This window comes from Meriones unguiculatus, chromosome 3, assembly GCF_030254825.1.
Source record: "Meriones unguiculatus strain TT.TT164.6M chromosome 3, Bangor_MerUng_6.1, whole genome shotgun sequence".
Lineage (NCBI taxonomy): Eukaryota > Metazoa > Chordata > Mammalia > Rodentia > Muridae > Meriones > Meriones unguiculatus.
Window position 1 is genome coordinate 38,738,204 of NC_083351.1, and position 27,107 is coordinate 38,765,310.

At 39.2% G+C, this 27,107-nt stretch overlaps 1 protein-coding gene across 3 annotated transcripts in view; it reads right to left on the reverse strand.

The window, feature by feature from the left end:
* Tex10 (testis expressed 10) overlaps positions 1-19,737 on the reverse strand; it is a 32,840-nt gene extending 13,103 nt beyond the window's left edge. The window contains exons 1-10 of one of the 3 annotated variants that reach the window (XR_009590694.1): positions 19,541-19,727; positions 16,521-16,709; positions 15,283-15,995; positions 14,665-14,908; positions 9,589-9,701; positions 6,991-7,229; positions 6,375-6,510; positions 5,655-5,830; positions 3,999-4,176; positions 533-621 (exon numbers count right to left, since the gene is read on the reverse strand). Coding sequence is in view for 2 of the 3 variants with exons in the window: in XM_021654109.2 (XP_021509784.1) it covers positions 533-621; positions 3,999-4,176; positions 5,655-5,830; positions 6,375-6,510; positions 6,991-7,229; positions 9,589-9,701; positions 14,665-14,908; positions 15,283-15,995; positions 16,521-16,700 (2,068 nt within the window). In the remaining variant the exon portion in view is untranslated. Of the gene's footprint in view, positions 1-532; positions 622-3,998; positions 4,177-5,654; positions 5,831-6,374; positions 6,511-6,990; positions 7,230-9,588; positions 9,702-14,664; positions 14,909-15,282; positions 15,996-16,520; positions 16,710-19,540 lie in introns of those variants that run through there. The other 2 variants (XM_021654109.2, XM_060379891.1) reach the window with 2 other exon arrangements.
* Between the last annotated feature and the right edge of the window lie 7,370 nt (positions 19,738-27,107).

A 27,107-nucleotide genomic window follows, 5' to 3' on the forward strand; every position in this document is an offset into this window, starting at 1 on the left:
AAATAAGTGGAGCATGGTGGCATGTGCCTTTAATCCCAGCACTCTGGAGGCAGAGGCAGGGATATCTCTGAGTTCCAGGCCAACCAAAGCTTCACAGGGAAGACCTGACTCAAAAAACATAAAAGCAAATGAACAAATAGGGGCAACAATATGCTCCATTCCAAATAAATTAAACATTGTATGTTCTTAGACAACAGCCCTTCAAATGTTTTTCAATTATTCTTATTTGCTCTAAGTTTTTTATTTGGGGAATGGGATGGTGGATTCAACCACAAACTTTGAACATGGATACCTAACGTAATTCTGATGTCCTTCTTGGCTCTATCATACTTAGTCCAACCCACAGAACCTGCCAATGACCCTCCTGATTAACTACTCTCAGAATGATTAAGACTGCCAGATACTGCCCAGCAAGCTAACTGCTTTCACATTCAGACCACCATATTTCCACGAGGATGGTCTAAGGAAACTAGTGTGTTATCGTAACATAGCAGTATATTCTCTTTTTAACTTGGCAAGTTAGTGTGACTACCTGTAACTGTGGAAAATAAGAAGCTGAGATAGTCTGCATCAGTGATTAAGCAGTCATTAACCGAGTGGCTCCATCCAGAAAAGGAAGATCTATAAGAAACAAAAGAACACCAGTCTGTCTTTTTTTTTTTTTTTTGGAGGGGGGGGTGGAGGGCTGGAGGGCTGGAGACAACTGCATAAATGCCAGACAGAATCAGGCTTTTCTAATTTACTTAAATGTCCTCATTTTCCTAACCACTATAAGACAAACATTTCTCCAGGTATGGTGGTGAAATCTCAACGTCATCACAAGGGAGAAAAAAAAAGCCTACATTTCTATGTATTATATGTATTAATAGTGTTAAACAGGAGGAGGGCACTAAATAAGCACTCTCATACATCATTCACAGCAACATGTAAATATCTATGGAAGAATATCACAGGAACTTGACATGAAGAACAAAAAGCAAGAGGGACAAGAGTTGATAGAAGACATCCTCTTATAACCAACATATACAGGAAGCAACTGTGCCACCCAGTGGCTAGAAGCAGAAGGTCCGTTTAAAAGTCTGACTTAGAACAAATGAGAAGCGCAAATCTCAGCTTTACCCATGCTAAAGCACTGAGAGGAAGCAGCACTACTAATTATGCAAAAATGACAGAGGAAAACCAAACTATGGGCAGAAGGGAAAGAAGTGAGAAAGGCTATGGGATGTAACATTAGAACTTGATAGTAAACAGTCACTGTAGTTATCAATCATCTCAAATACTCTTACAAAGATTTGCCACATGGCACCCCTATTCATGACTGGGTTGTTTTCTAACCATTGTGTAAATTCCAGAATGGTATTGGTGTGCATGGGGGAGGGGGACAGTTATCAAATTCTAAAAAATTGTAAATGGATGGTAAAAACTACAGGCAGCAATTCTAAGGATCCCCCTTAAAAGGTGAGAAAAAATGAGCACTAACAATGTCTAGATGATGAGGTGTTCATCATAGAGGAATAACCTACTAATAAAAACATCTGGGATCAAAACTACAAAAATTGGAAATCTGGCACTTTCTCAGATAATTAGGAATAGTGCTATATCAAGATCCAGCTATGCCACTCCTAGGCATATATCCAAAAGATGCTCAAGTACACAACAAGGACATTTGCTCAACAATGTTCGTAGCAGCTTTATTTGTAATAGCCAGAAGCTGGAAACAATCCAGATGTCCCTCAGTTGAGGAATGGATACAGAAATTGGGAGACATTTACATAATGAAATACAACTCAGCAATTAAAAACAAAGAAATCATGAAATTTGCAGGCAAGTGGTGGGATCTAGAAAAGATCATCCTGAGTGAGGTATCCCAGAAGCAGAAAGGCACACATGATATATACTCATAAGTGATACTCATAAGTGGATATTAGATATTTAAGATAATCATACTAAAATCTGTACACTTAAGGAAGCTAATCAAGGAGGACCGTGGAGAAGATGATCAATCCTCACTCAGAAATACAAACGAGACAAGACATCAGAAGAGGGAGAAAACAAGGAGCCTATCATAGAAGGCCTCTGAAAGACTCTACCCAATAGGGTATCAAAACATATCCTGAGACTCATAGCCAAACTTTGGGCAGAGTGCAGGGAATCTTATGAAAGAAGGGAGAGATAGAAAGACCTGGAGGGAACAGGAGCTCCACAAGGAGAGCAACAGAACCAAAAAAATCTGGGCACAGGGGTCTTTTCTGAGACTGATACTCCAAACAAGGACCAGGCATGGAGATAACTTAGAACCCGTGCACAGAAGTAGCCCATGGCAGCTCAGTGTCCAAAAGGGTTCCCCAATAATAGAAACAGGGGCTGTCTCTGACATGAACTCAGTGGCTGGCTCTTTGATCACCTCCACCTGAAGGTGAAGCAGCCTTACCAGGCCACGGAGGAAGACAAAGATGGCAGTCCTGATGAGACCTGATAGACTAGGGTCAGATGGAAGGGGAGGAGGACTTTTGCTATCATTGGGCTGGGAGAGGGGCACAGAAGAGGAAGGGAAGGTGGGATTCAGAGGAAGTGGGGGAGGGGGCTACAGCTGGGCTACAAAATGAATAAACTGTAATTAATAAAAATAAATATAAAAAACTATAAAAATTGAATTTAATCTCTAGACTAGTTAGTGCAACAAAATAAAAGCTATCAAAGATCAAAGAAATACCTGTGGAGAAGTAATCTGACAACAGCACCTACCATATATAGGATTAAGTATATGTTTTTATACTCCTATATAATAAAAAAGCTGGCTAATATATAAACATAGTCTAGCCGAACAGAAAAGATACTGACAAAAAAACAAACAAACAAACAAAAAAACGAAGTGCTTAAAAATATGTCTGAAAGAAGTCTGTCTGAGGTTAAAACATAACAGAACTCAGGGCCTAAACATGCACTGTACCACTAAGCTCCACCCAGTACTAATCTGCTTTTATTGATCATGAACCCTTATTGTCAGTACTGAAGATTAATTCAATTTCCCAACTATCACTACAAATCTCCAGAGTAAAGTAATTTAAATAAGACTGTTGAGCTCGTCCTTTACTGATGAACCAGAGAGAACTATAACTGATAAGTATTAAACATACTTTCCAGAGACTCAAGTTCAGTAAAGCTAGTCTTAACTGCATCTTAGACACTGAATGAAGCTAAGGAACGGGTGCCCTCTAATAGAAGCCATTAAGAAAAATTACTTTTGGTTACAGATAATATAGTAGCACTGAAAAGAAAAAAATTCAAAGGATTAACATTTAATAAAGGCTTACAATAAAGTACCGAATTTTTTTTCTATTTCTAACAAAGAAAAACACAGGAAATTAATCAATGCTCCAAATTCTTAAAAATATAACCAATTCTAATGCATATATAAAAATAAATCTTGAATTTTCAAAAGTAAACATTGTGAATAGCTCTTGCTAGAAAGGTGAGGCAGTTATGAACCACACTGAAATTCAAAATAGCCAAATATAAGCTTATATAAGCAAATGATAGCTGGGCATGATGGCACACATCTTTAATCCCAGCACTTGGGAAGCAGAGGCAAGCGGATCTCTAAGTTAAGAGTCCAGCTTGATCTATAGAAAATTCCAGGGCAGCCAGGGCTACAGAGAAATCCTGGCTGTCCGGGTGTGGCAGGGGATCAATTAATGATTCAAACAATAAGTGTTGAAAGGTATTTTCAACACTGGCAATGTGAATATTTTTTTTTCTTTTTAAAGACAGGTGTGGTAGTGCATGCACACCTTAAATCCCAGTGCTGGGAGGAAGAGGCAGGAGGATCTCTGTGAGTTCAAAGCCAGAATAATGAACATTATGAGTTCCAGGATAGCCAGGACTATGTAGAGAAGCCCTGTTTTCAAAATACAAAAGAAAAAAAGACTTCTGTATTTCCATCCCATAAGCGAAGAGGGGGAAAGACACTGAAAAAAAAGCTCACTTCACAGTGATACCTCATGTACAGTATCCCAATAAGTGTGCCAGCCAAACTTGACCCCAGTCTTCCCATAACGCAGCACCGACTTAACCGAGAAAGCAAATCAGCAGGCAGGGTGGGTAGAAAATACAAAAGCTGAACCAAACGTTGCTGAGACTCTGCAGGAAGAACGACCACAGCGCCTTCTTGAGGATCTAGTGGGGTAGGTAAATATGAAATTCAACTATAAAAGATACACAAACCACAGATTTAATTATTTATGTAGCTTGATGACTTCCAATGAATTCAAGGTTGACAAATTATGCTGAACTTCAATTTTAACAATTATATACGAAAGTTTTTCATCAAGTATGGCTTACTAAGCTGTCTAATAAAAATAGTGGACATAATTATTCAGTCTTATTGACACTATTAATTTTATAACATAAAAAGGTCTTCAAAAAATTTGATGGGGATAAAAACAGATTAAGAACAAAGCACAACAGTGAAATACGAGCATTTTCACTAATAATTACAGCATAAACTTAATTTAGCACCCAATTAGCAAACCTAATGTTGGCTCCACATATGTACACATTTATTCACATGTACACAACTGGGTTCAATATTTAACAGTACAACTCATAAAACATGGAAGTGTCCATCAATGATACTAATATACTGGAACACCACAAAGCAGAAATAGAGAATAAGGTACTAGGTATCTGTCATAACAGTTATGAACCTTGATAGTATTATGCTAAGAAAAAGAAGACATGCACAAAGACCTTTATTTATAATCCTATTTATAAATGTCCAGAGGGTCTGGAAAGCAGGCTCAGAGGAGAAGAGCATGTGACTGCTCTTCCAAGGACCAGATCAGGTGGCTCACAACTGCCTCTAACTCCAGATCCAGAGAGATCTGATACCTTTGGTCTCCAAGAGCACCTGTATTCATAGGCATAAACCCAATATAGACTAATAATTAAAAATAATTTTAAAAACCTTTAGAAAGACTAATGGATGACTAATAAAAACAGGGTTTCTTTTGGGAGTGATTAAAATGTTCTAGAATTATGTAGCAGTAGTAAAGGACCACCTTAAAATATATTTAAGAATTACTAAATTATACATTATAAAATGATAGTTTACAGAATGTACTAAATCTTAATAAATGTAAGTTATCAATGCTTTATAAATATATATGCCAATAAGCTTTTCTTAATATTTTCAAAATACTAAGTAGTTAAGCCAATTCCAGAGTTGAATGGATTAGTATGGGAGTCATCTATGACATTCATTATGATTAAGTAACAAAAGCACTATCTTGCAATCAAAGCCTCAGAAAAAATTTCGAAGTACTTTATTAGGTAAATCTATGAATAGTTTTAAGATAAATTAACATGAAAAAAGAGTCAAAAGTCAAACTGGGCATAGAGGGATATGCACTGGAGGCAGATAGGAAGACCTCAAGTTTAAAGGGGTTGAACTATATTTACACTTTAAGACAACAAAAAACAAGTAGGGAGAATTCAGAAGGTAAAACTATCCTAATACACTTAAAAATAAATTTACTGTTTAGTATTTTGTTTGAATGAGAACCAAAAGGCAAATCTAAAGAGCTCCCCTTGAACATCCCTTTTCCTTGCTGGAATAGATCAAGGCCGACCTCCACCACTAAACACCCACTCACCATAAATTCGTAAAGCAGCGGCTTGTAAGCTTTTCAGTAAGTCCTTATTTGCCTGTGATGCAGCAGTATGAATGATATCAATTAGCTGTGTGGACAGCTCAGGGTTTCGGGAGCCAAGGTGAGACAGCTGCAATGGCAGGCCAGCCAGCCAACGGGATAGCACTCTGCTTCGGTATCTTACAAGGCCAAGGAAGAACAAGATAAGATGTTAACTTACAAACATAAGGAGAGTGACTTAAATCAAACTAATGTTTTTTTTTTCTATTTCAATGTAAAAATAGAAGTTACAAATAACATTTATTTACAAATAATACAAATAACACATTTATTTAAGAATTTGAAAGCAGGTAAAATGCTGGCACCCCCCTTTCATTGCTGTGGCAGTTTTGCTCACTAAATTAAGAAAATACATGATTTTTAAATGCAAAGGAACACCAGCTAGGTCTATGTGAGCTGTTTATCCTGTGTTAGCTACTATACAACATATGAAACAAACTGATGACTTTAATACATTGCCCCCATAAAATTACTTCAGCCTTGCATTAGGTTAGTCCATTCAGATAATGGGTAGTTTCCTAGGAGTATGAAGAGTTCTTGATAACATTTTAAATCATTTCTTACATAAAACATAAGACTTTCTCCAGAGACTTAATCCATATTGGCATACACAGATTACAAAATAACTCAGCAAAAAATACAAAAAAAATATAAAATGTGTACCTCACTCTGTAAGATCTCAGTTCTTCTTTCTGATAGATTTTACTGAAAAACTTGATTAACAAGGTCCTGACTGGAAGAAGCAGGCCCCTCTGTTGATAGAGTGCATAAACCGCCTTAATGAGACTCTCCGTAGCCTCTGGGGACAGAAAGGAGACAACTCTGCATATGAACAGATACTCCTTACATATACACAGTACTTTTGCTTTGTTCCTGGGGCAAGGCTGTCTTAAGCACAAACTGATTATCAACGAAACAGTATGACACACAAGAAGACAAAGCAACCAGACATTATCACTTTTCTCAAGATGACAAAAACCAAGGTATTAGAAAGGTAAATGAGAAGAAAACCAAACATGAAAGTTTTTATTTGAATGGGGGAAAATTAACTCACTTCAAAACTAACTTAATTTTAAGCTAGACAGTACAGGAATAAGCACATCCAAGAAGCACATCTTTAACAGTTTGCTTCAAAATGGGCCCATGCCAAACATTCAGCCTACCTTATAAACTAAACTAGGCTGCCTTGTAATGGCCTGAAGGTAACCAGAATAACTACATGGAGTAATGGCAATCAGCATTTATGCTAGAACCAGAACTCCTCCCCCGCACCACCTACCTCTGTTTGGTTGCATCTGAATTAATCTCCATGAGACTCCAAGCAATCTGTTCAGCTGTTTACTGTTCAGCCTAACACCACCTTTAAGGGTCTCTGTCACAAATTTCCTTATTGTCTCTATCCAACTGGAATCATTCTTCAAAGTTGAGGCATTTGCCAGTGAGACCATGATATCAGACAGCGTTAAGTTCAATAGAAGATGATCTACATTATTGGAGAGAACTGTGCAATGCTTGATGCTAAAAACAAACACAAACAGAGCTATAAACAATAGCTGCTTTTGAGCACTTAAAATAGTTCTAATAGTGGATAAAAGGGTTTTTTTTTCCTTGTAGAATTTAGAATTTATAATTTCCAAAATGACAAAACACTGAGCAACTTTAGGCCATAGTTCTGTTAATAAAACAGAATCAAATTTATTTAAAAAATATAGAAAAGAAAAACAAAACCAAATTACAGCATGTATGGTGCTGGTCATTACTTAGTGTTACATGGAGGGCAAATGGACATGCCTTACATGTTACTGGACTCATAGATTTTCTACAAGACTTGTTAAGATCTGAAAATCCTAACTCCAAGATTTTTTTAAAAGCAAGTATTTGTATTCGATGGGGCATTATAGTAATATTTACTTTTACTTTAATTCAAAACTATTTTAAAGGAACCACAAAATTTCTTATCATAATTTGCTCATGCATAAAATAAATATTGTGGCATTATGCCTTTAATCCCAATATTTGAGAGAAAAGCCAGGTCTCCTTCAAGAGCAGCTTAATCTATATAATAAATTCTGGGCCAGCCAGGGCTACAAAGTATGACCCTATCTCATCTAGGGCGTGAAAGAGGAAGAGCTGGCCGTGACCTTCGCCGGCTGCATGCTGGGTGAGCTGGCTGGGCAATGGTGGAGAGCTCATTCTGGTGGTATAGACACAGGAGAGCTGGCAGGCTGACTCAGATACCTCTCAGGCCCTGGTGGCATGGGCACAGGAGAGCTTGTACCCAACTCAGCTTCCACCCAGATCCAGACCTAGGGCTTTAAGTTGGACCATCCCAATATCTACCTCATCTATGAAGTGCTGGAGTGCTTCAAAGGATCAGTCCTGTAGACCCAAAGCTGCAGGATCTCCATAACACAGGGTAACAACAGGGTATCAGAGAGCAGTCCTGGTGAGGATCTAGTATTGATGGTGTAGCAGAAGCCAGAGGCATCAAACCAGACCAATGACTCATTGCAATGAATATTTGCAAGTAAAGATGTGTTGACAAAAGGGTATACTGTTGGACACATTGTGACACACTACAGCTTGCAGGATGAGGTGATTTTTATGTTTTATTTTATTTTTTTGTTTTGTTTTCTTTTGGAGAGGAGAGGTTGCAAAGGTAGAGGGTAGATATGAAGGGATGAGGAGAAAAACCCTGTCTCAAACAAACAAAAAAGTACAAAAGAAGATCAATGGTCCAATTATATAATCCATATATTAAAATCAAAATCATTTTTCACCAAGTAAAAAACACTCCTTCCAAAAATGTATTTGGAGGCCAGATGACATCAGGTGTCTTTCCTTGATGGTGTTTGTTTTTTAAATGTATTTGTTTATATTGTGTACCATGTGTTGAGCACACAGGTGCCATACTTGTGGAGGTCAAAGGACATCATGCAAGAGTCTAGCCTCTTCTACCATTTGGGACCCAGGGATCTAACTTTAGTCATCAGGCAAGTGCTTTTCCCACTGAGCCAGGTCCTTCTGGCCCTATACCTTTCTTTTTGAGGCAAGACTTTTCACTAAACCTAAAAACTCATGGAATCAGTGCCCAACTAGACCCTGACATACTTGCTTAGGATTGTCAATAAAATTACTAGGAAAGCAAAGAATATGCTTTAGAATACTTTCCTTTACTATAATACCCTGTTTACAGTAACAAGCCAAGTAGGTTCGTGAATCCATGCAAAATTCATGGAATCAGTAACCTTATCAATTCTGAGCAAAGTCCTTGAACCCTGCTCAAACAGTCTCAGTGCTTCTCCATCTCTCTCTTCTTTTGATATATTGAAGAGTATTTTAAGTTCAGATCTTAAGTTCCCTTTCAACTGTTTGCTCCTTTGGGGAAATTACAATTTTACTATTCCGGCTTGTACTAACATGTCAAGTTTTATTACAAAACCTATTTTCACATCTGTTCTCATTTAAAGTAGAGACTTTTAAATATTTTCTAGTCTTAATTATTTTTAAACTCCACCTTCTATTACCCTTTCTGGTTTCCTCCAATTCTCTCTATTCTTTCAAGATAATACTGGTTTTATTATCGGTTTCCTGGTATAAATATGAAAAGAAAAGATGAACTTTATAATAAGCTACCTGCTTCAGTCTTTTATTCAACTCCTATTTAAGTAATCTGACAAAATCTATACAGATTTCTAAAAGCAAAACAGAAGGCTTAAAGTGCTTTGTTCAAGATCACCCTTTCTTTACTAGTTTTTATTTTCCTAAAGATTTAGATACAAATGCCTCACCGTAAGTAAAGTTGTAGGTTAAGGCTATTATCTAATAATTTTGATATGAAGCACTTTAAGCCCACATTGGAAAACAACTGCAATACCTTTTATTTGTCTCTTTCTTTCGTTGCTTGGTTATTTCTTTTAAGGCATATGGAAAATGACTCATAAAATGATGTTTGAAATCAGTAAGATAATTCTTTCGAAGCCATGACTCCTATTGAAATAAAGATTAAGATTAGAAAACACACAAGACGAAATATAAAGAAACTAATAAGACAAGCAGAAATTTAATAATGCCAATATCTAATTATTAAGGTCCCACCACAAGAGTACTTCTGCTAATACCATAATATGTAAATGAATCTTAAAATCATAGTAAATTGTTAGAGCATCCAATCTGTATTCACATATCATTGTGGCACTTAGTTATTCCTGTCTTACATTTATCGACTATTTAAGACAGAAGAGTAAATGAGATTTGAGAAAAATTCCAAATTGCTCCTTCACTAAGTTAAATTTTTAAATACTGTATCTTCAGAGTTCTTCCTGACAGCCTAAACTATGTTCCTCAGCACCAGTTTCCATGCATGCTTTTAACATCCTATTTCACTGTCATCTTTACTCCTAGTATTGACATTCTATATTGTTTACCATCAGTATCACCAGAAGGTATCCACAATGAACAAGCAAGCACCTTATCAATGATGTTTACATTTGTCTCCCAAGTTCCGAACAGCACAGTAATATTCAAGATTTCTGCAATAACAGTATTATTCTGTATATATGCTATCTATTACAGCAGTCATCTCGCACACTGAGCTACCAAGAGCTTAAACTAAGCTCCAAGAGTAAAAAGTGGCCAGTGTAACTGAGGAATTGTGTGCTGTGTAGTATGTGCATTCTTATGTAGAGGCCAGAAGTAAATCTTAAGAATTGTTTTTCAGGAGCTATTCATCTTGGTTTTTTCAGACAAGAGCTTTCACTAGCCTGGAGCTCAACAAATAGGCTAGGGTAGCAAGCAGGCAACCCCAGGAATGCACCTGTCTCTACTGCCCCAGTAATGGAATTCTAAGTGCATGTGTCACAATGCCCAGCCTTTACATGGGTGCTGACATCAAACTCAAGATCATTCAGGCCTAGGCAGCAATCACTTTATCCACTGAGCTGTATAAGCATCTGTAAGTTCAGGCTATAGGCAAGCCTGGAGGACATTTTTTTAAAATAGTGGTTGTTGTGGGAGGGCCCAGACTATTGTGGATGGTGCTACCCTTGAGCAGGTGGTCCTGATTCTATAAGAAATCAGGCTGAGCAAGGCATAAGCCATCACTCCTCCAGGGCCTCTGCATCAGCTCTTACCTCCAGGTTCCTGCCCTGTTTAAGTTGCTGTCCTGAAGTCCTCCAATGCATACTCAGAACTATAAGCAAAATAAATCCTTTCCTCCCCAAGTCACTTTTTTTGTGTGTGATGGAGTTATTATCACAACAATAGAAAACCTAAGATATTGCAACTATAGGCATATCCCACCATACCAGGCTTGAATTTTAAATTATAATGAACTTAATCAGGTCCTTTTTGTGTACATATATGAAAAAAACATGGCTGCAACTGTGGTTACAGTGGCACATGCCTGTAATCCTAGCACTCTAAGGCAGAGGCAGGCAGATCTTTTTGAGTTGAAGGCCAGCCTGGTCTACAAAGTAAGTCCAAGACAGCAAAGTCTAAAACAGAGAAACCCTGTCTCGAAAAACAAAAACAAAAACAAACAAAAAACCTATTGGTTTCAAATTCTGATTTTCATTAAATAACAATATGAAACAGAAAATAGAAGCAAGCACTAAAATATTGCCACAAATATTGCTAAAACTAGACTACAAAACATTTATAGTGATTATAACACTGTTCCTGACACTATCAACACAGGACCCTAAAAGAAAAAATATGTTAAATTATTTTCTCATTTGCATTCTTAAAAATAGGTGTACATTAAAGACTATCTATGAGAAATGTGAAACCCCAATAAAAACTCATGTCTTCACTCGCTATACTCTGATGTAATGTACCTTGAGATTTTTCTGCAGCAAAGACCAAAGCTTCAAATTATAATAAAAAAATATTTGAACACAAATGAAATTTCCAAACTGTGTTATAAATACTAGTAAACCAAATGCATGAAAAGGCTCCAATAGTTCTAAGCAATCAGCACTCCTAAGACTACACTGAATCAAGATGACAATTCATCAATAGAAAAATATACAGTTTCAAAAATAAAAAGTTAAAATTCAGCCTATGCCTAGTGATTTGTGCTCAAAGGTCAAGGAATGCCATTTCCTTCTTCCTAAAGATTAAACCATTATGCAGGTCACAGAACATTCTATTATTCTACTAGTGAAGGTAAGTAAGAGGGTAAGAGTGGGGATGGTAAAGTACAACACATTAAATGCCTTTTAATGTTACTCTGCAGATGAAACTTTATACTTCCTTATAAGATAATAGCTCTTTCTTACCAAGTTATTATACTCTAACAAAGTGTTTAATTATTTGGGGGCTGAGGCTAGTTCAGCAGTAAAGCTAAGGCTCTGGGTTCCATTTCTAATAGCACAAATATAAGTGTGACTATGAGTATGTACACAAACTATTCCAATACAAATTGACCACCCCACCAAATAAAATATTTGCTTTATTACATGTATGTGTGGGTGTCTGTGAGTGAATTTATACACATGAGTGCAGGTACCCATGAGGCCAAAGGCATTAAATTTCCTAGAGCTAGAGTTACAGGTATCTGAAGTGAAGTTGTGGCCCACACCAACATAGGCCAAGGGACCCAAACTAATGGCCTCAGCAGTATGTACTTAAAGGGCTGGAGAGATGGCTCAGTAGTGAAGAACCTGGATTTAGTTCCTGGCTCACAAGCACCTGACACTTCAGTTACAGGGAACCCAAAGCGTTCTCCTATTCTCTGCACTTACCAGGCACATGTATCCACATCCATGCAGGGAAACACTTATACACATAAAATAAAACTAAATAAATATTAAGGAGGAAGAGCAGTTAGCATTTTTAACCACTGAACCATCTCTCTGGCCCTATTTATATCAGTTTTACACAGTATCTCAATTTAGTAGTCTGTTCTTCAACAGTCTATAGTCTTAAAAACTTAAGTAGCCCATGTAATTGAATGCTACTAGACAGCCCTGTAATGATAAAAGTGATAAAGCATACTGTTTTAAATATCTATTATATTTCAAAACTAGAAACTAGCATAATTAGTGAATTTGCAAACGGTCTATTTTGTGTATCCAGTTCTAAATAAAAATACCACAAAAGCATTAAAAGTGAAGAAAATACTAGCCTCAAAGCCATATTAAGTAGCATAACTTTCATTTTTCTTAGTCTTTCAGATAAAAATATTGATTGGTGAGTTTCATCCTAATAAACCCATTTTAAGCAGAAAATACCTTAAATTGAAATGTATTTTAATAGACCTTATTAACCAAATATCAGAATTTGGCCTAGCCTACCTTAAATATACTCACACTGATAGTACTAACCTATCATTGAAAACAGTATCTGATACAAAGGCTATTTTACAGTTAAGTAGTAATACCTCACAGACCATATCCGAGGGCAGACTAAAAGTGAAAAGTCATTGTTCAAGTAAGTTTTAACACTATTCTAAACCAGAAAATTTTCAAGTCACATAATTTTAAATCAAGAATTGTCTGTAGATCCATTAAATTACAAATACTTATTTTTCTAAGCTGTATACATTACTGTCAGCCTACACCACAAATTGCTGAGAACCAAGCTTCTGCTTTCCCAGCATAAAATACTATTGTTGCTAACATGAAGAATGACTCACTCATAGGCCAAGTTCAAAAGTATAATCAATAACATGCTATACTAGTATAAAAGCAATTTAAAAACATCCCTGTGGATAGTGATGGGCTAGCAATAATAGAACAAGCCCTTAAAGCACATATCTTAGCACAGATCCATAATGCTTTTTTCAAAATTATTACTCTTTATCCTTAGTTTTACCTTACACAGCATAATGGCTCATCCTAAACTACAGTTCAAAATAAAGTCTAAAATGAAAACAAAAAAGACATGCCTTCCTCAGTGTATACAGGCAACTTTATTTAAAAGACTCATGGATCTAGCCAAAAGTCCTTGCAAGAAGTCTTCTGTAGAACAGTTGTCTCCTGCTTTAAAGCAGTGCTCCTTGTAAGTGTCCTGTGGGTGCTAGCAATGAAACTTTGCAAACTTCATCTCACAGCTTTGTTCCTACTTACCTGCACTACAAACACACAACGTATTCCATTACCATCACTATGACTTCAGTATAGATTCCAGTGCTACATTTGATAACACAAAACAAAAGGAACCACTTACTAAGCAACTTCTCAATCCCATAAGAAATCTTCAGAATGTTCCTAATCAATTTGCCATAAGCAATACTGGCTTTTTTTTTTTTTTTTGAGAAAGTATCACTGTAGTTCCAGCTGGCCTACACCTAACCATGTAGCCTAGGTCAACCTTGAACTGAAAGATCTGCCTGCCTCCGCCTCCCAAGTGCTGGCATTGTAGGCATATGCCACAATACCTGGCCTACATTTTAATATTTCACAGTAACTTTAATATTACTGCAAATCATTTCCAATAAAACAAATACAATAAGCAAACTGTTATGCATTTCACTGAAAAAATAATTATATCTAACTAATAACCTCACAAAAATGACTTGTTATGCCATTTCACTGAAAAATATTAAAATCTAGTTAAACTTGCCAGAAACTATTTTTAACAATTTATTTTTATCATATGAGCATTGGTGTTTGCCTGCATGTATCTCTGTGTGAGTGTGTGAGATCTTGAAGTTATAGACAGCTGTGAGCTGCCATGTCGGTGCTGGGAATTGAACCTGGATCCTAGAAAGAGCAGTGTCTGTGCTCTTAACCACCGAGCTTTCTCTCTAACCCCACCACAAACTATTTTAATTTGCACTTTTATACCAAAAAAAAAAGAGAGAGAAAGAGAAAGAAAACAAGTTTACCATTAAACTGTGGACAGTCTTTGGAGAACACATGTTCAATCTGTAGTATAAGCCAATTTCTAATCTAATTATGATGAAAGGCATTACTAATGAAATAATAAAGAACTCATTAGCTCTCACCAACGTATGGGTTTCATCCTGCAGCTTTGAGAGTTTCCACAACAGGGAAATAACATTCAGGACTTGCTGCATAACCTGTAGCGGCTCTCGCTCTACACCATGTCCAACAGAAGCAGACAGTTGTGGAGGTAAAGCTTCAATCCAGCATTCAATTAGCAATGGAATTATTATCTCAATGAATCCTTTCAGATTTTCAGGGGACGATAGGTCTTCATCCACAGCACCTAGTGTTCCCACCAAGTACCTAATAAGGAAAGGTAAGAATAAAAAAAAGTTAATGATTACAAAATGTAGTCCCCTGCTTAATTTAAAGATAAAATACAGTAAAATGAAGCACCATGAACTATCAATTACACTGATCAAAACTGGTAAGAAAAACAAAATACTAAAATGGCAAAGCCAACAGAAATTTTTACGTTTTAATTCTAATTAAGCTTTTGATACAAATAAAAACATACTTGCAAATGACTCCTGCCATTGGGAGTCATCTAATCATTATTAATAACTACATGAAATCATGAAAGACAAAAATTATGTCTTCCCGCCATTAACCATTAATGGTCAGTAGTTAAAATTCAATACAGGAAAACTGAGTGTGGACATAACTGAAATCCTTACCGTAGCCTGAACTGTGAACTGACATTTGGCTGTGAACCCCCATTTTCATAAACCTGGATCTGTTGCTGGTCGTTGGCATGATCCTTCCAGTTGATAAAAATGGAGTTGCTAGTGGCATGGGGAGTTTCTTTTTGTTCCTGAAGTCCTTCACTTTCTCTCAACCTACTGGATCCATCTGCCAAGGCCTGAAGGAATTTACTGAGTCTTGCTAAGACTTTGAGCCTCCATTGCTGAGAAGTGACTCTCCGATTAGGGTTTACAGAAAGTATCCAGGGCTGAGACCTGTCTCTATTTAGCAGTCCTTTGGACAGCTGCTGATGAGAAATGAGCTCTACAAAATTCTTAAGCAATATATTGCTACGGGCAGTAATGAGAGCAGGGTAATGCTCCAGCAGAACGTCCAAAACTTTCAAAGAGTCCTCCTGAATTGCTTCAGTAATGTGAGTCATGGCACTAGAGAGATGGGCACTTACCAAAGGAAAAAATGGAGAAATTTGTTCAGGTCGTATTTTGGGGGCCAGGAATTGAAGCAGCTGAACTGCTGCTAACCGTACATTAGCATCTCTATCTGTAAACACAGCAGTCACCTCACTTATTATGTTTGAAAGGTGTGCATCAATTATAAATGGGTACTGAGAGAAAAGGTCTTTAAGTCCGACAAGAGCACTTTGTTTAACACCGGCATTATAGTGATGCATCTGTGACAGCAAATCCTATAACACAAACACAGATTTTAGGTATGGATATTACTGTTATCACTTTTAGGTAAACATTTTATCTAAAACTATGCTACGAATCACTTTCAGGTAAACAAAAGGGATACTTACTCGTTACTACAGATCAATAATGAGCTATGTGTTACAATTAGTTAAAAAACAACTACCCACAATTTCTTATCTTTATCAGCTCTAAAGGAAAACTATCCATCAAGAACTTGACAAAAATGAAGTAAATGTAAGAACTACTTCCAGATGACATATATCATCAAAAAAAAAAATTTACTATGGAGCAATCACTGCACACTTACTTAGGTAAAACTTTCTGAAGTAGGAAGGACAATTTCAAGATCAGATAATGGTAACATATGAAACCCAAACATCATCTAACAACATACCATATGGATGTAAGGCAAATCATTTACTGAAGAGATAAACAGCTTTTCACATAAATATAACATTCTACAAGATGTGAAAGAAAAAATCTCATTATCAAAAAAAAAAAAGTGATTTACAGTTTACCTTTATGTTAAGTTTTCTATTGTTGGTTGGAAGTGTTCTATCCTCTTTAAGTTGTTCAGGCAAATGTATAGCCTTGGTCTTAAAGTTTGTAGCCGTAGCATTTTCTAACTTGGGCTTCTTTTTACCAACTTTCAGTTTTACTTTCTGAAAATCATCTTGGCGTTTCCTCTTTTTGGTCATTCTTGAGTGCTGTCAGAAAGAATGGAAAACAATGGATTAAATCAAGGAGAAGTGATAAAAGAATAAAAATGTTTTCCACTGTTTATATTACTCTAACATCTCATATATCACTATGAATCATGGCCATCAAGAGTCATTAACAAAAAGGGAAGAATCTTGTTAAAGAACTTTTGTCAGGTTTTCTGAGCTATATCAAACTGTCAATGCGCTGGACAGAAACCTGAAGTGGTTTCTTCTTTGGAACACACATGACAGGTATCTGTTAGAAGCTCATAGCACCCAGAATCTAACAAAGTCTGAAGAAAAAAAAATGTTATTACTCAATGCAGGAGATAACTAGGAAGATTCATGAATCAAAGCTGGATGCTACAAACCAAACAACAACGACAAAAAACAGGTAGGGTCAAGAGGGCAAGAGGGAGGATTGAGCATCTTATGAGCAAGGAAAGCCAGATACGGTCAGTAGGAGTAAGCCTGATAAGGATAGAAATGAAGGCTCAAGCATTGTGAACCTAACTTCAGCTAGCCATAAACAAAAAGGAGCACACACCCTCTCCACGCCCCCTGAAAGGTAAGCAACAACTTAAAAAGAAATGCAATTTAAGAAAAAGACTAGCTGGGCCACTACGCTGAGTAACTCAGGCATGACCATAGCACCTTGCACCCTTCTCCATCCACTCTACTACTCTTTCAACTTCCATTCCTATTTTGTTTTTTAGCCACTCTTTTAATCTGCATGCTTCCTACCCACGCCAAAGTCACTAGCTGTAAAAAGCCCTTACTTCTACCCTGGACAGTTTCTCAGTGGTGAATGATTTTTTTCTTCTTTTTTGGTCTCTACAGTGTCTCCTTCTTGACCCCCTGACAATGGTCAGCAGACAGCTTTCTAAATACCGATGTGACAAAGATAAAGAGCTTTCATTGCTTTATTCTTTACAAACGATCCACTTAACTCTGACATGGCAAGAACTAACATGGCTCCAACAACGCTTTCTGGCTGTATCTGCCCCATGAGTGAACTTCAAATTAAAAAAAAAAAAAAAATAGTTACTTCCAACTGGAACCTGTTCAGTTCTTGAAGCTTCTTTCACATGCTTCAAAAATAATTCTGTCTTCCACTACATACGCAGTTGAACACCTCTGTAATAAATAAAACTACTTCTGGTCTAACATAATTATTAGCCCATGTCATAAAATCCCAATGCTGCACATGGAGTTAAAAAATAAAAACTAAAAGTTTACAGTGCTGAAGGAACGAATTCAGCTACGACATCATCTCCAAGTTCACTGATGTGGGATTTGTAGGACTCCTTAAGTTGATGTTGCTCGCACGAGAGGTTAAGCCGATTTTTAAAGGGAGCACGGTACATGTGCCTATGGCACACTTCCTGGACAGAGGCAAGAAGATTGCTTGAGCACAGTTACTTGAGGAACCTGGTCAATACAGCAAAATGTCATCTCAATTTTTTTAACCTCTTTCTAGAATCAGTATGATTCTTATCCAAACACATTTCCTAATGTTTGTCTATAAGGCAAGGCACAGTTCTTTTCCAACAGAGTCAATGCCTTGTTCATCCATAATCAGTTATAAGCTGTTAAAATACATATGCTTCAAGCACAACATGATTACGTTAGTCTCAGGACCAACACATACCAATCATTCAAGCCTCACAAACTGACAAGTACGGGGGGGGCACTTTTAATACAAAACTGGTTTTTAATCTCTTAAGCAACCGCACTCTGAGCTTTTCTTCCAATTTTTTCAGTAGTGTTTCCAAAGATAAAAGTAACAGCAACACAGAGGAAACTGTGACATCTCACATTATCCTCTGGGCACTCTTCCACATGTGATGGGCCTCTTGCAGTCTACATCACACCCCACTTTGAGTAAGAATGTCAAGTTGTGCCACCTGACTTTAAGCACTCGCTAGTGAATCTACTAAGAAAATTATGAGGGCTAATAGCTCTTCACTGACTTTTAAATCTCGGCAGATATTTACAAATCACCCAGGTTAACAGTTTTCTACTAGCTGTTTTTCGGATTCCAGTTAGCAGCTGTTGTTATTTTCACTTGAAGATTTTCATAACACAGGAAATCAAATAGCTCTACTAGACTAGCCCACTTCCACAGTAGTGGATAGTGAGTACCAGGGAGCAACTCCAGCCTCTGAGCTCCAACCGCCTGAAAACTCAAGCACAGACAAATATTCCTGCTGCAGGTCAGTCTTAGTGCTAACCTGAGAGCATGAAGACCGCAACTTGGAGTTTGCCCTACGGCCACTTCATTACCTTTCCTTATTTCCAACTTCTCCCGCCCTCCAAAGAAAGAAAGAAAGAAATCCCAAGGAGAAAGAGCAGCAGTTTGCCTATGATGATTTCATCTCCAACCTCTTGCGCCTCAAGAGCTCTTTAAAATCCGAGGGGCCAAAAAGGGAGGATGGACAAAGTGGGGTGGGGGAGAGATGCGCAGCGACTAGATGTGCCCACCCGTTTTCGAGCTCGCACGACAAAAAAAATGGAAACCCCGTTTCTGTTTGTGTGGTTTTTGTCCGTTTGTTTGTTTGTTTCCGGAGGAAAACGGTTCTTAACCCTCAGCGAACGTCGAGTGTTGAGCCTGTGGCCTGGACCCCACACGCCGGCCTAACGCTTGCCGGGCCCCAAATCGACGCGCGGCCGCTCGAGGCGTTTGGGAAGCCCCTCGGCCAGCTCACAGGCTCGCTGGGGACAGCGGGGACCCCGGCCGCCCACCCGGCCCCCTGGGCCGCCTCAGACGCCCCGCCGCCTGGGCCGCGCAGGTCCGCGCCCCAGGGGGCCGGGCAGGATCGACGGACGCCGCTCACCTGAGAGCCCGGACGGATCCGGGCCGCGGAGACAAGGCGGAGAGCGAGCGAGCGCCAAGCCCCGAGGGACCACGCCGCGTACCGCCGGCCGCAGGCTTTTCGCTCGCTCTCAGCGTGTTTTCAAACCGCCTCGTCCTCACGCGGCCGCGTCTCCTTCCGCCGCCCGGAAGTAGCGCCCCTCCCTCGCCGCGCTCACGTGACCGCCGGCCGCCGCCGCGCGCAGCCGGAGGGCGGGTCCAGATCAGCACGCCACGCCCCTCCGAGAGGGGCTGCGCCGGAAGCAGGGGAGTGAGAGGAGGGTCTAGGGCCCAGCAAGCCCAGTCAGATTTTCCAGCATCCCAAGGTTGGACGATGTTGGCTGTTTACAACTGTTTGAAAGGCGGTCTTCTCTCCAAGGACCGTGGTTCTTCAGACCTGGAGCTAAAATCAGAGAAAAGTATAATCTGAACTTAACTGAGGAAGGAAGGAAAAAGTTTCGGACAGCAAAGATAGCATATCTGGGAAGGGTAACCTGGGCTAAGATATAATGCTTAGGAGGTTACAAACTATACCTAGTGGCGGGCCCAGAAACCCTGTAGGGTAGTACAGGGTTTCCCTGATACATTTTCAGCATAGAATCAACTGCTACTACTCGAGTGCAGGGAATCATATGAAAGAAGGGGAGTTAGTATGACCTGGAGAGGATAGGAGCTCCACAAGGACCAAATATATCAGGGCACAGGGGTCTTTTATGAGACTGTTTCTCCAACCAAGGACCATGTATGGATATAACCTAGAACCCCTGCTCGGATATAGCCCATGGTAGTTCAGTATCCAAGTGGGTTTTTCTAGTAAGGGGAACAGGAACTATTTCTGACAAGCACTCAATGGCTCGCTCTTTGACTCCCCCTCCCAGCCCAGGGAGGAGTAGCCTTGCTAGGCCACAGAGGAGGATATGGCAGCCAGTCCTGAAGATACCTGATAAGCTAGGGTCAGATGGAAGGGGAGGAGGTCCTCCCCTATCAGTGGACTTGGAAGGGGGCAGGGAGGAGATGAGGGAGGGAGGCAGGGTAGGATTGGAAGGAGATAAGGGAGGGAGGGTAGGATTGGGAGGGGCTACGGCTGGGATACAAAGTAAATAACCTGTGATTAATATAAAAAAAAAATGTTTTAAAAAAAAAGAAAGTAAGTGGGCTTAGATTTGAGATATTAAAATGCCCACAAAGAAGATGTGAAGAGGGTAGAACCTTTGAAAACAAGACTCTCCAAAGATTGACTTAAGTCATGTATAAGAAGAAGCATACAGATGTGTTGGCCTCGAGTTCCATATTGAGAGCTAAGACCTAGTAAAGCCTTGTACCTTATATTGAGCCTCAATATACTAGGTAGGAATAAATCAATATCTAAATTTAGGAAACCCAAGCACTGAAATTAAAACCACACCTACTCTATGATAATTAGTAAAGAATAAATCACAAAAGCCCACCACACAGGCCTCCTCCTCCCCAGGACCTGCCTTGGGAGCTAATGACATTATATGGTATGTAAAATTATAAAGCCAGAAAAACGTATAAAGACCTACTGCCATCTAGACATGTCTCGTTAGTTCCAGAATGTTACCAGTTTATTCCTAACTTCCTTCAGCTTTGCAATGAGTATCTATTCTCAAGATTAACATGGCCTCAAAGCCAACTCCAGGCATCCCTCCTGAAACCTTTTCCTCCAGCCTCTTCACTTTAAATAGCAATTCCATCCTGCCAGTTTCCCAAGCCAAACCTTAACGGTTTGGTGCTGTCTTCTTTCTATCACTTATGGTGAGAAGAGCCTTTTGGCTCTGATGTCCACCATTTATCACCATCTCATTTATCACTAGCTACCAGCAAGGTCCGCATCCCCTCCTGACCACAGCAAAGAGCCTGGAAACAGGTTTCTCTACCATCTTTGACTGCCTTACCTCATACAAACTAACATTTGCAGAGCAGCTCTGAGGCCAATTTGAAATATATGGCAAGTCATGTCACTCTCACACATAAAACTCTTCAGTACTTCCCCATGTCATCCACACCAAAATCTAGAGTCGTTCTGACATTCTCAAGTCCTGCCATTTTGGGAGAGTCAGCCTCTGAGCACTGTTTGACTATTCGTCCTCTTCTCTCTGAGCCTGTGACCCTTACTTGTTTGCTTTCCTTAAATACATGAGATGTGTACCCTTTGCCTTTTGAGTTAGACCTTTGCTTTATATTTTTATCTGCCTGAAACACATGACCCGGTAAATCCTCTGGACAAGCTCCCCTCGCTGGAATTTGCTCAAGCATCTTCTCAGGCATGTCTATCCTGATCGCCTGAGTTAAAATCACACCATGCTGTCCTAGATCTAGACATTGCCCTCCTCTGCTCAACGTTTCTCTTTTTCAGGGCGAACCACCTTCTAATGCCCTAATGATTTGCTTACCATTTACTACCTGTCCTCCTTCACTTACCACTAAACTGTATGCTCCATGTGATAGCTGTTTTGTTGCCACTGTATTCTAAAGCAGTGGATGGTAAATAGAGGGCCCTCAGGAAATGTCCATGAAACACTTTCTACTTAATAATGTCTCAGTAGTTCTCATTGTTTCCTCTTTTGCTGTAGGACAAAGATTACAGGTAAAAGTAGGCCTGGTGGCTATGTGTGCAGCTGATATAGATATTAACGGTGCAGGAAAAGAAAGCAACCACTCTTGAACATAAGCCAGTACTTACCCTGAAGGGATGCTAATCTTCCCATTTTCAGACAAAACTAAAACCCCAGAGATGTCTATAAGAAATCTAGTCTTTGAACACAGGTACTGTCCTTTGGATTTGAAGTTGGTCCCCCAGCTAGAGACACGATTAAGAGGTGATTGGCACTAACTTCATTGGTGAATTAATTAGCTTATCATTAGGAGGTTCAGACTGAATGGGCAATAGGAAGTAGTTCTGGTTTCTGGTTGGGGGAAAAAGGACGTTCCTGGTCTGGGAGTATGACATTGAAAGGTGTATCTTGTCCTCTCTCTCTCTTTCTCTCTCTCTCTCTCTCTCTCCTTCTAGTCACTATGAAGTGAGCCTGTCTTTCCCACCCATCATAGGTCCAAAACAGCAGAGCCAGTTGGCCATCGGGTGAAATCTATGAAACCATGAACCAGAGTGAAATTTTCCTTCTTTAAGTTGTTTGTCTCAGGTTATTTTTGTCATAGTGAAAAGTAACTAACACAATTGCCAAACACGTACAAATCCCTGGTTTTTATAACTGTGTGTGACAAACAAAAGAGTTATGAACCGGTTGCTAGTGAATTGTCTCAACTTTAAAACATAAAGACTATGAGCAAAAAGACTGAATTTCTCAACTCTTAAGTGAGGAATTCTGCAATTACAAAGAATGTCTGCTTGGAGATCTTTGATACATAACAAACACTAATTAGCAAGATCCTTGACCTAGGACAATTTACAGTGAAGAGGCATTATAGGATATATGGGGGACTCCATTCCCAAAACTCTAATTGGCCACACAAAGTATTAATTTCCTGTGGCTGTTATAAAACAAATTGGCTGAAATAATAGGAATATATTGGCCCTCAGTTCTGGAGACCAGAGACATCTGAAATCAAGACATTAGCAGCAGTGATTCCTCTGGAGATGAAGAGGGGGAATCTGTCCAGTGCCACTCCTTGATTCTGGGAGCTTCAGATATTCATTGCAGGTACTCTTCTCTGTGTTTGTGTATATCATCTACCCTCTGGGCATGTGTGTGTGTGTGTGTGTGTTCAAGTTTCCTATTTTCTCAAATAATTCAAACTAGGGGGTCTTTGAAATGATACAGTCTGGGGGTCTTGGTGGGTTCATTTTTCTCTGCACTTAAAGAGTCAAAAGACAGGACAAATCTGAAGCACTGCAGACAGAATCCACAGTTGAAAAATATGTTTATTGGGGGTGAGGAGCCACACACGCAGCAGACACAGAGAGAGAAAGGACACTCTGTAAAGGGTCTCTTCTCAAGGGCTGGGGGTCCTCTCAAGTGTTTAGCATTGGTCAGTTTGAAGAAAGCTAGAGTGGTCGATGGTCAATTGGCCCAGACTGTTGTTTGACACGTCCTGAACAGGCCTTAAACTTTTTGAGCCTGTCCATCAGCAGGGGTCCTGCTGGTAGGAGACAAAGCTGACAAGGCCTTTGTTTTAAGCTGCCAGGCTTTCATCTCAAGTCAGGAGGGTGAGGAACAAGCTGGCCCTCTTGGAAACTGATCGATCACCTTTAGTACATCATTATGGCCCTTCTGTCTACCAGGGAGGATGCCTAGCTCCTAGTCTCTCATAAGGACTCTACCAATTGCTTAGGATTGGGCGCGCCCCAGTGGCCTTATCTTAACTTGACCATCCTTAGGAAGACCTCATTTTCAAATCACCACAATCTGAGGAACCTGGGAGTCAGAGTGTCAAAATATCCTTCAGGGCGACACAATTCCACCTGTACAGCCACCAAGGTCTGCATCTCTACACCACTACAATATCTAAGCAACCTACTGTTTATGCTCAGAAGCATCACAAAATCCTAGCTTACATTTTTACTTTTCGTCGAGTTGAATTGCTGATCATTAATCTAGTGTCCCACAGGTTCAAAGATACTGCCTGGGCTACATAAAGAGAAATCCTCCGAAGGAAAATACAAACAGAAATATCAAAAATGGAAAGAAGGGCAAGTAACAACTACAGGAAGCAGCTACTTCCCCAGAGCAAAGACAACAAATGGACAGAGTAAGGGAAGATAAAATGTGAGTGTTTAGGGACAGAAGCCACTCGGCAAGGCACACATGGACATGTTGGGTCCCAGCTGGCTACTGTGACTCAGGTGCTTTTGCGACAGTACTCCGAAAGAGGTGGAAAGCCTGCAAACTGCAATCAAGGGCAGTGTCAGAATGGAGCAGCCACCTGGTAGCCATTGCCTGTACTCATGTGATGGTCACCAAAGGAACCAAAGCAAAAAAGCCAGTCCCTTCCCTCCTCTTCCTTTGTTCCCACACTCCAGGCCTCATGGGCAGATACCAGCAGGAGCCAAAGAGCAAAGAAAAAAGTGAGAGTGGTTTGTGAATTCCCAGACCCAGCATCTCAAAGCAGAATATAGACAGGTAGCTTTGAAGCGGATGGGGCATAGCTTAATGATCAGCACTTCAACACTATAAAAGTTTAAGCAATGGCATAAAAGGGCGAATGCACTAGGGAAGAATTATACAACCCCACATAATTTAAGAGGTTTTAGAGATTTTTTTTTTTTTAACGGCAAGCCTAGAACACATTAAAGAAAAATCAGATACGTTTCACAAGGTTAAAGGAATTAAATGGGGTGGGTATGTAATTTAGTGGCAGAGTACTTGCCTGAAAGGCTCTGGATGTGATCTCTGCCTTGGGAAAATTAAATGTGATGCTTAATTTTAAAAGAGGCAAAGTTACAAATAGCAATTTACAACAAATTTTTGAAATAATTGTGATATCACAAACAGAGAGTAGACTGTTCAGGCTCACTGGGCTATTTAATCTATGACAACATTTAACCCCAGTGCTTCTCTGATCATTTTTGTCCAAATGATCTGCCTATTGGTGAGAGTAAGGTATTGGAATCACCCACTAATTAATGTGTTGGAGTTAAAGTGTGTTGATCTATTTGTTTTATGAAATTGGGCCTCCTGTTTTGGGGGGAGGGTTGTTTTGTTTTGTTTTGTTTTCTGAGACAGGGTTTCTCTTGTGTAGCCTTGTCTGTCCTGGATGTGCTTTGTAGACCAGGCTGGCCCCGAACTCACAGAGATCCACATGCCTCTGCCTCCCTGAGTGCTGGGATTACAGGTGTGCTCCAGTGTGCCCTGCTAAGCATGTATATGTTTAATTTTTAACTTTTTATTTTATATGCATTGGTGTTTTGCCTGCCTGTGTATCTGTGTGAAGGCGTCAGGTCACTGGAGCTGGAGTTACAGACAGTGATGAGCTGCCATGTGGGTGCTTGGAATTGAACCCGGGTCCACTGGAAGAGCAGCCAGTACCCTTAATTACTGGGCCATTTCTCCATCCCAGCAAGTACATGTTTAGAATTATACTGTTGTTAATCAATTGTTCCTTTAGGTAGTATAAAGTATCTTTATTTCTTCCGAGTAGTTTTGTTTTGAAGTATACTTTGTCAGTTAATAGACTAGTGATGTCGGTTTGTTTCCTAGTTCTATCTGCTTTGAATGACTTGTCCCATTTCATGAGGTATGTTTCTTAGAGGCAGCAAAACAAAGTGCCCTGATTTCTAACCCATTATGCTAGTCTGTGACATTTGGTCATAGGAGTAAGACCATTGCAGGGTTATTAAGAAAGTTGCGTATTAATTCCTGTCCTTCTCTTGATTGTGTGTTTCTTTGTCCTCATTTGCTTAACTCCTGCCCTAGCACCATTTATTATTTCCCCATGCCCTCTTGGATGTGTTTATCACTCTCTCCAGTCTGAAGTATTCCCTGAGAATTGCTATAGGACTTCTTGACGGTCACACATGTCCTTAAGTATGCTTTTATCATGGAAAGTTTTTCTTTCTCCTCCAATTATGACTGATATTTTGCCAGATGTATTAGTCTGGGTTGGTAACCCCTAAAAAATATTTTTAAGAATATAACTTTCCTGGGATTGAAGAGATGGCTCATTAGTTCAAAGTACTTGTTCAAGTCCCATCACCTATTCAGCTCACAACTGTCTTTAACTCCAGCCCCAGGGAATCTGACACCCTTTTCTGACGTCTGTAGGCAACAGGCACACATGTACACAGACATATATACAGGTAAAATATCCATACAAATTAAATTATATTATTCTGTTTATATGAATTTCAAGATTAGAAAAAACTAGTCTTTAGAGAGTGAGGGATGATTTAAAAAAAAGTGACCTAAAGTGGCACCAGAGACCCTTCAGGGGTAGTGGAAATTACCTATTCTCTGACCGGGCTGTGGGTTACACAGGGGTATACATTTTTCAAAATTCATAATCCCTGTTGGAGAAGAAAGAAAAAATTTCCATGATAAAAGCATACTTAAGGACATGTGTGACCATCAAGAAGTCCTATAGCGATCGTGGAAGGAATACTTCAGACTGGAGAGAGTGATAAACACATCCAAGAGGGCATGGGGAAATAATAAATGGTGCTAGGGCAGGAGTTAAGCAAATGAGGACAAAGAAACACAAAATCAAGAGAAGGACAGGAATTTCTTAGGCATTCTGTGACTCATAATTTTAAAATCCAAGAATGATACAAGCAGCTTTTTCACCACTTTCGTTAAAATGCTGTATTTATGCATATTTATCATTGACTTTAAGCCAAAAATTATATATATATTTATACAACTCTAAATTTCTCATGGTTATTATATGGTTTAGGTATTATACAACAATGTACAGCCTATTGATAGGAGCACTTAAGTAACTTAAGCATGTCACATAGCTAATTGATGACATCACTCAGGTTTGAAATCTTGTCACAATGCTGTTAAGTTTCTCTTCAGATGCTATTTTTGATTCAGTCTGAAAAATAGAAAAAAACTGTGTTGGTTAAAGTTTAC